Source organism: Bacillus rossius, chromosome 7 (assembly GCF_032445375.1).
Source record: "Bacillus rossius redtenbacheri isolate Brsri chromosome 7, Brsri_v3, whole genome shotgun sequence".
Lineage (NCBI taxonomy): Eukaryota > Metazoa > Arthropoda > Insecta > Phasmatodea > Bacillidae > Bacillus > Bacillus rossius.
This window is the reverse complement of record NC_086335.1, coordinates 53,295,406-53,307,848: the sequence shown is the minus strand read 5'-3', so window position 1 is coordinate 53,307,848 and position 12,443 is coordinate 53,295,406. Positions and strand designations below refer to the sequence as shown.

The 12,443-nt window shown below is 43.8% G+C and overlaps 1 protein-coding gene across 2 annotated transcripts in view; it reads left to right on the top strand.

Moving 5' to 3' along the window:
• LOC134534030 (uncharacterized) overlaps nucleotides 1–12,443 on the top strand; it is a 320,338-nt gene that overhangs the window by 224,130 nt on the left and 83,765 nt on the right. Inside the window, exons 1-2 of one of the 2 annotated variants that reach the window (XM_063371974.1) lie at nucleotides 1,618–1,907; nucleotides 6,703–8,089. In XM_063371974.1, coding sequence (XP_063228044.1) covers nucleotides 1,893–1,907; nucleotides 6,703–8,089 — 1,402 coding nt within the window. In that variant the 5' untranslated portion in view covers nucleotides 1,618–1,892. Of the gene's footprint in view, nucleotides 1–1,617; nucleotides 1,908–6,702; nucleotides 8,090–12,443 lie in introns of those variants that run through there. The other variant, XM_063371973.1, reaches the window with a different exon arrangement.

Genomic DNA, 12,443 nt, shown 5'->3' with positions numbered 1-12,443 from the left:
CAGTGTGTTTAAAGTATATATATATATAATATTAATTTTTTCTCAATCCCACGATAAGCTGCTCAAACATATATTTATTTAATACTTTATTACCTTATTTTTGTAGTACATTATACAAGAAAAGTAAACGCAGGCAAAAGCTTACTACTTTTGCTTCAACGTTTACTTGTCGAGTAATACATTTGAGAGCTTGTGATACTCTGTAATTTATTTTGCCACAGTCAATCTATCAATCACATCAGTATATACGGGAAGTCTGGCACAGCTATCAGGGTTGGCTGCAGGGCGTGTTTCAATGGATGGCCGCCATATTGGATTTTTCTGACCTTTGACCGTCAAGATTTGCCTTTATTACACAAAACAAAACCAAAAAAATTGTCCTTTTTTGAGGTACACTACAATTTCTATCATGAGAGAAAATTCGCCACAAAAATATCTAAAAGTTCACAATTTTCTCAACGGCTACATTTTACTTACAACGACGAACTTTCTTTTAAAAAGTCGCATCATTTTGGATTCCACAAATAAATAACATTATAATTTTTTAAAGTACATACATATACATATTTTTACTGAAAAATTCGGAGGTACAAATCCAAGATAACTTGTGTTAATCACTACTAGGGTTAACAAAGTTCGCATTATTTTGGAGCCATTGTTTGAAATTGGCTTGGCATGCGTGTGTCCCCCCCCCCCCCCCCCCCCGGCCGCGTTAAGTTCTAAATATTTCTCGAAGAATCGGCCGACATCAGGGTAATTGTACTGAATTTGCCAACAGCTAGCCCGACGATCGATGGCGACTGAAACGTCGGTTGTCATTGCTTCCAACTTGACGATTTGAAAAAGAAAAAAATTGGTTGTCTGTAAAGTCGGTTTACGGACGGTAGTTTAACGTGACAACGTCATAACAAAACATCGATGAAATGATTGCATAATTTTATTAAAAAAATTGAATCATTTTTATTAAATTATCACTATTTTGTATGGATACGAAGAAGGAGTTAAATGAAATCTACAATTTAATTGATAAATTTACTTTTATTTGCACTCATTAATTCAAATATGTTTATTACTTTAACGAACAGATTATTTTAACTACATATAACTTTTATACGTGTTTGCTATTTAACTTCTTCCAATCTGTGTTATTCTGTTAAGGATAGGACGATGATAGGAAAAGTAGGAAACGAATGGAAGTTTTTGAAGTTTAAATGTGCCTCGAAAAAGTCAAATCGATGGTTGTTCCAATCGAGTGGAAGAGAGATAGATGCGGCGCAAGCGTACAATGAGCGCAACGGGACAATGTGCGTAACGGGACAATGAGTCATACTTTTTCGTGCGTGCAGCCGGCGTTCATCGATTTATGAGACGTTGTCACGTCATAAAACCACCAACGGCTCACATCGGCCGCCACTGGCTCCGCGGTTCAGCTGCACCTCTGGAAGCCAGCAGGGACCGCTACGCGCGTGTGGGTTCCTTCCCGTTTACGTCACGACGACCAAGGACAGAGCACCCGTCGACCTCGGCTTCTCCCCCTTCCTCCCCCCTGCCCCTCTCGTGGTCGACCAGCACACCCATCTGGCGTATTGTCCCCTTGGGGGAGCGCGCAGTCGGGGTCCCAGCATCCGCTTCGCTGGACCGGCGACGCTCGCGTCTTCCTTCCGATCCTCGTCGGCGGGTTGGAGGGGTCGACGACCCCTCGCGGCCAGTCCCTCCGCCGACAATCCTCCCTCGACGCGTTCCTTCGGTCTGTTTCGGTTTCGGCGGAACAGGGCGCGGGCCTTCTGTTCAGATCTAAACTCTCCTCGACGTGTGTGTGCGTGTGTGAACGACCGCGCATCGTCCGCAGCCACCGAGCACGTGTTTAAACACGTGACCGCAGCGACGTTGCCATGGTGGTGTTGTCGGTGAGTGAGTGAAGTCCGCTGTTCACAAACCAACGTTCTCAAGTTCATCCTGGATTTTTCGGATGTTAAAGTAACGCCTCAGAATTTATTTCCCTATACCTGGAGACCTGTAAAAAATTCGCGATTTCAAATCCCTAAAGGATAGAATCCATGATCCTCTATGCACTCGTGCAAATTACATCTGCTGATTGGTTACCGACTCGTAGCCTAACACCTGTTGACTGGAATGATCGTGATTCGCTAATTCTTCTGTTAAAGATTTTTCATTGGCCCAGAGTCCTTCAGATAAACTGTGGCCCAATCACTGAAGCAAAGTAATGTCAAAAGTATTTGGACTCTATCCCATCGCGAAATGAATCCGCTTATTTTACAGGTCTCTCTCTACCTATACATTTACCGTGCCCTAAATTTCGAAGCCTAAAATATCCATTCATTCCTGAGAGTTCAGTGAGGGCAAATGCTATTGAAACAATTTTTGGGCATACGCCATTGTAATTTTGCTCTGTTTTGTCATGAAAAATCTTCAAGAATACAAAATAAAAAAAAATATAAAACATAAACCTCAGAGAACCATCCTAAGTACGCCCATGTCAAACTTTAAAAATTAAACACCACAAAATATTCAATGAAAGAAATTTAGTTATAAAAAAAAATAACAGCACAGACGAGCACGGCAGGCTAAAAACGACCAGTTTATTTCAACAAAAAGAAAGTAATGTAGACAGTCGACAACCTTGGACATCACAACGAACAGACGAATCCAAAGATGATACAAAACAGGTCTTGTGGACATCAAAATGCTACTACTTACTCAATGGCGCTTTCACCGAACACAGTTCAGAGTTGTGTATGAGTGTTGTTTCTACGAAGGTTGAAGTGTTCTTTGCTTTAAACACTTTTCTCTAACTAAAGACTCAGATTTTTAAAATTCTACTTACAGAAGAGTTCACTAGGTAATTACTACCCAATGTATGGTTCACTTGATAAACTGCTTGCTACTCCCTGCAGAGTTCAATTAATGGAATGCTACTCGTGGAGTGTCAGCCAGCTAACACGAACAGGTAACTCGGTGGAACGCTGTGTGATTAATTGCCAGAAAAAATAATGTAATCTATAAAATCAATTAAATTTTTTTGGAAGGTTAGGCAAACCATCTATATCATAGTGTTTCCGGTAGAAGAATATAAATACATTTTTTAGAAATGTTTATTTTTTCAATTTCAACGTGTAAAGACGTAACCTCCACTCGTACAGTAGGTGAGGTATTAGCTGAAATTTTAGCAAAATAAAAAAAACCTCGAATAAAGGCGAAGTCTGAGCTTTTAATAAACAAATAATAATTTTCAAATTGCTTGAAGTTTCATAGCTTTTTTTTTGCAGAAAATACTAACACACTAGCATTTGTTGTCCTTGTTCAAGAATAAATTTAACCTGTCACCTAGACTTTTAGATGTCCTGCACTTATGTATGGCATGTGCCATGTAACATAACGCAGATTTGACAGTTTTACAAAAATGCACCAATGTTCTAACGTGTCCTTCTGTCTTTTATTCTTCTGTCAACACTTTTTGCGAACGAATTCATGTGATATCAGAGTTAGTAAACAAACATGATGTGCTTATTTTCGAGTAATATTTGGGAAAGTGGGTATCATGGGGAGTGGTCAAGTTTAAGGCAGGTTACACGAGCCTTCTGACGTCACAAAGCACTGCTGCTGCCGCAGCAAAGGTCCGACGCTGAACACCGCGCGCACGTCTACGGTGTAGGAACTACGTAGACGTATTTGTAGATGATTGTGGCGTAGCTCCGTGGTCGGTTCGGGTCGGCGGCAAACCAGAAACAGGACGCGTCATGCCCCAGCGGACAGAAGGTCTGAAGGTTGGAATGTCAACCGTGGCCACCTTGGGAACAAACGAGCGGATGTTGGCGAAGATTACAAGCAATAATCCACTCTAGGATGGACGAGAGACGACATTTCCTTGAAAAGTAAAGAATGCATTTGAACATCTGCAAGAAAACAAATGACAGCCAATGACAGCCATTCCAAGCGAATATTTATGTCGTGAAGCCAGATTTAGAACGGCTGCTATGTTGATAGGAGTTTGGTCTGAATTATTTGTCATCAATTTTTATTTGAGATGAGATTTTTTTTGGCTTGACATGCCTAGTTAAGTGCATACGTGATAAGTTGTAACTAAGTATTATAATACTCTGAAAACTTATCATATCAAAAGCACGTAGTTAATTTTACATTTCGGAGCCAGCTACGATCGTGAAGTATCTGACTGTGCATAACCTCGTGACGAAAAGCTTCACTGAAGAAGATGCATAGGGACCTGGAAAATTCGCGTTATTACCTGGTACCAAGACGGGTCTCACACACGTTGTCAATTCTTCATTGGCTACTGCCACATTTTACCTTCCAGTCGTATTGCATGTGATTGGATCATTTAAATTTTTTTTATGTCGATATTGGTCTCTTGTCCTTCGGTGGAGTGTAAAAACTACACTAAGATCCAACGCATTACAAACTCTCTCCCTCAAAAAAAAAAAAAAGAAAAAAAAGAATTTTTCAAGTCTACAATGATGTAAGCTTTTCCGCCAGAAAAGATCTGAACTTTCATTAGTACTTCAATAAAGTCTGCCTGCGCCAGCAGTTTCCTTCCTTGTAATTTGATTGGCGGCCGTCTGCACGAGAAGCCCCATCGCCCTATTCGGCCGGGCCATTCAGGACGCGTTTACTTCCGCGCTGAATGTCTGTGATTCTTGGTATGCGTGGTGCCTGAGGAAAATTTTAAGCAACCACGAAAACACAGCCAACACAAAAATTCTTTACTACTACACAGCTATGGTCTCGGAATCTTTTCGCGAAAAATGCACGGCCCATGCCTATAATCAAAGGCTTGTGCCGTTGCCAGAGACGGAAAAAATGCACAGTCCTTGTCTATAACTTACAGCTTGTGCCGTTGCTAGAGACACGGAAAACTCGCGGGTGCATTCTAACGACAAGTGAAACACCGAGCACTTGTGTGTTTGGCGACCAGTGTTTCACGGGACACGCCCTGAAGTGTTCTTGGCGAATGACAATCTATCAGGATCTGAATTACCTTATTTTATTTGTCTTTCAATAGCAACATGTAAGCCTATTCTCCCTGAGACTGAGTCAAGTTTGGTAGAAATACTTTTTCAGTTATCCAAATTGAAAAAAAATATATTAATTACAATTTTTACCTAATAGTAAATGACATAGGGCTGAAAAATAATTTGAATACTTATGATTTGACTATATTATTGCCCAATCTTACTTGATTTATTTGCTTTAAATATTTGTGAATTTTTCGGGTATTAACCAGTACTCTTAATTAAAGATTTTTTAAAATTTATTACTTTATTTATCCTGAATTTGTTGTTGAGTCACAAATTTTCCTAACAGATAAATACTTGACGTTATTTTCAAAATGTTAAAGGTAGTGCTAGTGACCATACTGATATTAAATAATATTTCTTAAATGTGTGTTAAGAAAATTTGAGACGAAAATTAATATGCAAGAGAGGTATCATGATAAATTAACAGGAAGAAAATTCAATAATAATAATAATGATAATAATGTTAAAGAACCGAATTATTAACCTTAAAATTTTACTTTCCACTTTCGGATCGTGCAATGTTGTGAATGAACGTGCATTAGGTTGAACATTTAGTTGAACATTTTTTGACGCATTGCTTGAAATCTATATTCTGTATCCCTCCGCCAGATTACATATTCAGTGTTGCCATGGGCCCGGTGTGGTGTATGTCTGCTTCGGACACGTGATACTTGCAATCAGTCACAAACTTAAATACACTAACTACTCTTACACATAATCCTACTATAATGTTCATAAACGAAAAAAAGGCGTATTTCAGCGGGTCTCAGGCAAGGCCGTTTTTAATGTGGCCCCGTGTAACTGCATTCCTTAGTAGAGATGTGACGGATGTCAATTTTTAGGCATTCGCCAATGCGAATATGAATGTTCAGTTTTGAAATCTTGGGTTGGTACGAATAGTTGGCGATAGTGACGCTCGCCCTAGCGTCACACGCCGGTACTACCTACGATGCCACCACACATTTATCACCGTTTGCATCTTATTCCGGGGATTGCCGAACTGATCCGAAGTATGCTGCATATGATTATAATACTGTCAAGCTTTATTACCTTTTACCTGTGTTCAAGTAAAAGCTGATAAGATATATAATTACAAGATTACCTTAGTTTAAAAAGGAGTAAAAAATGGGGGTTGTCTGTAAAGTCGGTTTACGGACGATAATTTTACGTGATAACGTCATAAGAAAACATTGATGAAAAAGTGCATACTTTTTAATTTTCAAATATTATTTATAGTTTTTGCAAATTTAATTAAAATAATTTGTTAAAATATAATTACGAACAATTAGTTAAAAAGCCCGCGTTAATCTGTTTGATATTATAGAAGATTTTCTCACACGGTGGTTGGCCGATTATTGCACGCTCGGCTCAGGCGGAACGTGACATTGCGTCATGCTTTTTTTTGAGTGCAGCCGGCGTTCATCGATTTGTAAGACTTTATCACGTCAAAAATCAGATAAAATGCAAAGATATTGATATTTTTTTTGTCTCAATTGATATAATTTTCACATTTAACAGTTTTGTCTGGTATCCATATTAGCAAAATACTCGCATTGATGTTGTGAATGCGAATGCTAATATTAGTTGCATCACTGCCGACACGACGCAAGGTGAGAAGAGAGGACTGCAGTGGGCGTGTCTGTTGCAGGGCTACCCCGAGGAAGGCGGGCCCGCGGGCAAGGGCTGGGCCAGGCCCGACCCCTACCTCCTGCAGCAGTACCGCACCAAGTACGGCACCCTCTCCGCGGGCAGCGCCCTCTGCAAGTCCATGAAGTACGCCGAGCCGTGGCTGTACGGCTCGCTGGCCGCGCGCCGCCCCGTCGTGCTGCTCTGCGCGTGCCCCGAGTTCCTCTCGGGCACGCAGCGCTCCAGGAGGTCCCCGCCGGCCGCCTGCAACAAGTGCGGCGGCTCGCGCTCCGCCTGGGGCGCCCCGGGGCCCCCTGGCGGGACCGTGCGGCTGGGTCCCGCGCCCGCGAGGGGCTCGCTCTTCGCCGTCGTGCCGCGGGACGGCAAACCCCCAACCCCCGACCCCTACGACCTGATGCGCAGGAACAGGCTGGGCAGCGTCACGCCCACGGAGCCGCCCCCCAGGATGAGCGCCTACGAGCCGACTCGCGCGCGCGCCAAGAGCTCGTCCCCCGGCCGCCGGAAGGGGCGTCGCGACGCCTCGCCGCCGACCGCGGCGACTCCCGGCCCGCGCGCCAGCCGCAGGGACGCCGCCTGGGAAGGATCCCCGGACTCCGGCAAGAGGAGGTCCATCCTGGAGTGCGACGTGAACGCGTACGAGCTGATCGCCAAGTACCTGCGAGGCGGCGGCGGCGGCGGCGGGGGGCGCGCGCGCGAGGGGAACCCGGACGACGAGCTCAGCGACGGCCTGAGCGACAACGCGCTGGAGGACCTGCCGGCCAAGCCGGCCAAGCCGGCGGCGGCCGTCAAGGGCATCACCCTCGGCGGCCAGACCATCCGGCTGTTCAGCGGGGCGGAGGAGTCGCCCCCGGCCAGGAGTACCCCCGCGCCCGGCGAGACCCCCTCCCTGATCCCCCGGCTCGCCTCTCCCCGGAGACCGCCGCGCAGGCTCAAGCCAAGCCACCACAACCAGCCTCCCCCCTCCCCGACGCCCGAGGCGGCCGCCATCAAGTCCATACTGAAGAAACGCGCCGCGGCGAGAACTTTCGGCGACACCGTTTCCGAACCGGACCCTGCCGCCTCGGGGCGCCGCTCGCCGCAGCCCGGCTTCCACCTGCCCACCTTCCAGGAGTACCGCCAGCACAGGAAGAAGAAGCAGGTGCAGTTCAAGGAGCTGCGCGCCGGCGACGAGGCGCAGCAGCAGCAGCAGCAGCAGCAGCAGCAGCAGCAGCAGCAGCAGGGGGACCCGGGCGCCGGGCGGCTGAGGGGCGGGGCCTCGCAGTGCAGTGCAGTGCCGGACAGTGACGTGTACCCCGCGGCTCTGCTCGCCTGCAGGGATGGACCTGCCGCCGGCGGCAGCGAGGGAGACCTCGTAGCCGCCAGTCGCCGGGAGTCCGGCCAGCATGGCGGTGAGTACTCACACGGGCCTCGGCCTCGGCCGTCCAGGGCGGTCCGGGTTCCATTCCCGACGCGGTCAAATTTGAAACGTGGCGGACGGTTGTGTCAGATGGTCGGTTTATGCCAGGGTTCTCTGAAACCCCCCCCCCCCTCCCCCCCCCCCCGGGCATACCACCATTCAAAATTACAGACCTCATCCATCCTTGAGGCACCCGCCTACCCGGGAACACACGCGGTGTGCAGATCTTCAGAAGAAACCACACGATTTGAAAACTAGTCAACATATCCAAATGGCGTCTGTTTACAAAAAAAAAGCATTTAAGAACACCCTGAAAGCGTATGGGTATTTTATATGTATTTCGTTTTTGAACTGTATTGAGCGTAAAGGGCTAAAACGCGTGTTTTCAGAGCTGTTATTGGACGTGGAACACCCGGTAAAGATTCTTGAAAGCACATAAGGGCCTTGCGTTACACCTTTGTATTCATTTCTCCGCCGTATATTGTTAAGGTTTACTGCTCGAATCACGTTGTGGCCCTTTGCACGACGAGAAGACAGCGCGCCAGCTCAGAGGCGACACCGCGCTAGGAGCACCGGCGAGCGTCGCGCTTATCATCCCGCCTCATTAGCACAGATACACCCTTGACGAGGCGGACCCCTTAACGACCTCGACGGAGCACGTAATCGGTGTTCGGCGCTAAGTTGCAAAGCTCGAGTGTGTTGCCTAGTGGGGAAGACTGTGCCTAGTGTTTTTTTTGACCTTGCGCAATGTGACCTTAAAGCTTGTCTTTCTCAATATTCTTTTGGAGGTGAGAGGACAAGGCCTGAGAGGTGTGTATTTACTGTCTGGTTATGGCTGTCACTCTACTAAAAAAAACCTCCAAAGTAATTGCTGAAGAAACTCAACACCATTATGCAAACATGTATTCCGTTTTTGTCAACTGAGATTTTTGCCTTTTTTCCTCTTTGCTAAGACAGATCTCGCCTTGATGCTCAAAGGATTTAAATAAGTACGAATGATTGAAATCCGGTCGGTGAATACAATCTGTATAATCTAAAATTAAAGATAAACGTTCACATTAAGTAGAAAAACGTAAAGACTTTTTTTTTTAACTAAATCCCTAGATTACATTTTTTGAATGATTAATTTTTGAGGTGGGGAAATGCTTAGGTTGTTCTTCGTGTGTTTGTTTATTCGTCTCTTTTGTTCGTTTTTTGACGTTTTTCTGTAACATACCTACAGTGTAAACCAGCGATGGTGCATGCATATAATATTATTTTAAAACTGAAATTACTAAGGTGTAGGATTTATTTTTGTCTGAGAAAAGCTTTGTCTGACTGTTTTGGAGAAAAGACTCAAGGCATCTAATGTTCCTAAAACTAACTCGTTGTGCCCTCATGGCTTCCCATTTAGCAGGGAAGTAACTAGAGGGGGTAGACGGGGCTTGTGCCCCCCAGGAACTGCCAGAATACATTTTTACTATCTATAGATATTTACTGTAATATCGTAAAGTTAGAACACAAAAATAAATGTTACATGGCAGATGAACTGAATTACTTGTGTTGAAAGATACATCCATGTGTATCGTCAAATATTTAAAAACGGGTATTTTTCGCGTACTATCCAACTTGTGTTGTATTAAAAATGAAATGACTGTAAATAATTATATTATATACCTTTTAAGTTTAATCACAGATATATTTGAAATAGTGGAATTATATATGTAGTGGCGATATGAGGTGTCGTCGGGAAAGGTTTTTTATTTGGTTGGGTTGACAAAAAAAATGGGGTCGCCATGTTGAGTTCTTGCCCCGGGTGGAAACTAGTCTAGCTACGTCCCTGCCATTTAGGGCGATTGCTTCCACAGCGAGAGGGTGGAAAACGTCCAATCACTGAGATTGGCTTGGCCTTTGGTTCGGCTATTTAGATGCTATGTTTTTTTTTTATTCCAAGTCAAAGAGTTTTAAGCGCCCGTTCGAGAATGTTCTGCCGTGCCATTGGAGGCTGTACCTCTAGTCGTGCCCCAAGACTTGAGTGCAGCAATATCCGTTACCACGGGAAAGAAACTGTTTCTTGCTCCGTAATACACCTGGCCACTTGCGTTTTTAAATAGAATCCATGGTTGTAATAGTAATAAAATGTTTTTTTTTTTTTTTTTTTTTTTTTTTCGAGCGCTAAGGATTGGTCATTTACCGACTCAGCCTTATCCCAGGGTTCATTCTGATTCAAGGCTTCATTCAGTGTGAAACTAGCCGTGAAAATATCCGAACTGTGTTGTCATAGGAAATCTACTTTGTTCGTCGGTGCTTTTTTTTCGGGGGGGGGGGGGGGGGTTCTGATTTTTTTTAAAAAAACTGTATAAACACCAAAAGATAATTGTTTATAATAAACTTTTTGAAATGACAAACTTTTTACAGAAGAATTCTTCTATTTTTTTTTGGCAAATTCAGTAACCACATTCTCCGGGTCGAAGTGGATGTAGTAGTGGACATTCATGAACCAACCACTGCAATTCAAATTTGTTTACGTTAACTTACCAACTGGGCTGCTTGGCGACGTTCTCTCTCGTCGCTCGGTGCGAAACTTCAGAAAATTTCAAATGACATGAGTGTTCATAATATTCTTGCCTTTATTTCGGGGGGTGGGGGGGGGGGGGAACACCCTCCCCTGGGTACGCCTATGACAGTACCTGTTTTATCTTCATCGTTGTGCTCGTGTGTTTGCTGCGTTTACCAGGTTTGTCTTCTGCCTGCTTTTACTGTTCTTGTTGAAACTTGTCTCGTCGTTGTTAGCCTACTGTGTTCGCCTGTGCTATTAATTTTCCATCACTAGAGACCCGTGAATTTCGCGGATTCAATGACCTCCAGGATAGACTCCAATATCCTCTACACACTCGGGCAAATGCCAACTGTTCATTGGCTGTTGACTTGTGAGTCGTCTCGACTGGGTGGCCTGTGATTCGACACTTCTATGAGTGAGGGTCTCTAATTGGCCCTCAGTCCTCCAGATTAACAGTGAACCAATGACAGAAGCAGCACTAACGTATAATTATTTGAATTTTAGCATAACACGAAATGAATCCGCGAAATTCACGGGTCTCTATCCATTACTTAATTCCTTACACGGAATTTTCGTGCTGTCTGATATTCAAAGTTTGAGTGGGTTTCATCTGTGCCGTCGTCATTTTGTTGTTAATAATACATGTCTAGTTTCATCGTTGGGCCCATCTTTTCGACATCAGCCGGTTTAAGCTTGTACTTCGTGAATTTATGTTTTTATTTATCATTTTGCATTCTTTATTTTTTTTTTCCTTTGACAAACAGTGCCAAATTGCACTGGCGTATGTCTAAAAAATTGTTTTAAATCAGAATTTCCCTAGTGCATGAATAATTAAAGAACGAATTCTCTCTAAGCTAAAAAAATACCGGATGTAGCAACAAGTAAATAATTATTCGGCAGGCGTTATTTTCAGTTTACAAATTTGTCAACTTTTTCTTTTTTTTAATGTTCATGCTAATAATCATTTGTCAGTAACATATATGACATACAAGGATTTAGATATCAGATGGCTGGTTCTTTGACTTTTACTTTCACTAAAGGCTTCATTTACGTTTCTGTAAAGATCCTTGCAACTTTTCGGAATGTCAAAAAAAAAAAAAAAGGATGACTTAATTTAGATGCATTTTTCAAGTATTATTTACTCGTAAGGGTCTTTTAAGAAGGTATTAGGAAACAGCTTACGTGTACGAAATTTAGTTAGATATTAGCTCGACAGATGCTGTGTTTGTGTAAGATGGATTAATTTTTAGGAGAACTGATCAAACCGTGCAGATAGATCTTTCGTAGAAAGTGTTAAATTTAAAAAAAAACTCGGATTGGTGTATGTCACACTAAAATGTTTTTAAGTCCCCCATTCAAAGAACAGGTTCTCAGATTGGAGAGACGAGGTTATGTGGCCCAGTTTTCACGCTTCACAAAGAGCCGCTGCGGTGGAATCCAGACCCTTAACACTACGTAGATGTGAGCAGTGTGGGGAACTACGCAAATGTCCGTGTCTAGACGTGAAACGGCACGAGTTTCTTTGCAAGCGGCATTTGGGAAACAGGCTTCACCTATTCTTAGAGATCGGAAAAATTCGCAAGTTCATTTCGCGATAGGTTAAAATTCAAGCACTTATACGTTTACGATCCTTCTACCGTTGGCGCACGGTTCGCCTGGAAGACTCTGGGCCAATGAGAGAGACTCTCAGCCAAAGAAGTGTCTAATCACGGGTAAGCCAGTCTAGACAACTCAAGAGTCAGCAGCCAATGAGCAGGGGATGTTTGCTCAAGTTTGTAGAGGACTGTAGAGTCTATCCTAGAGGTCA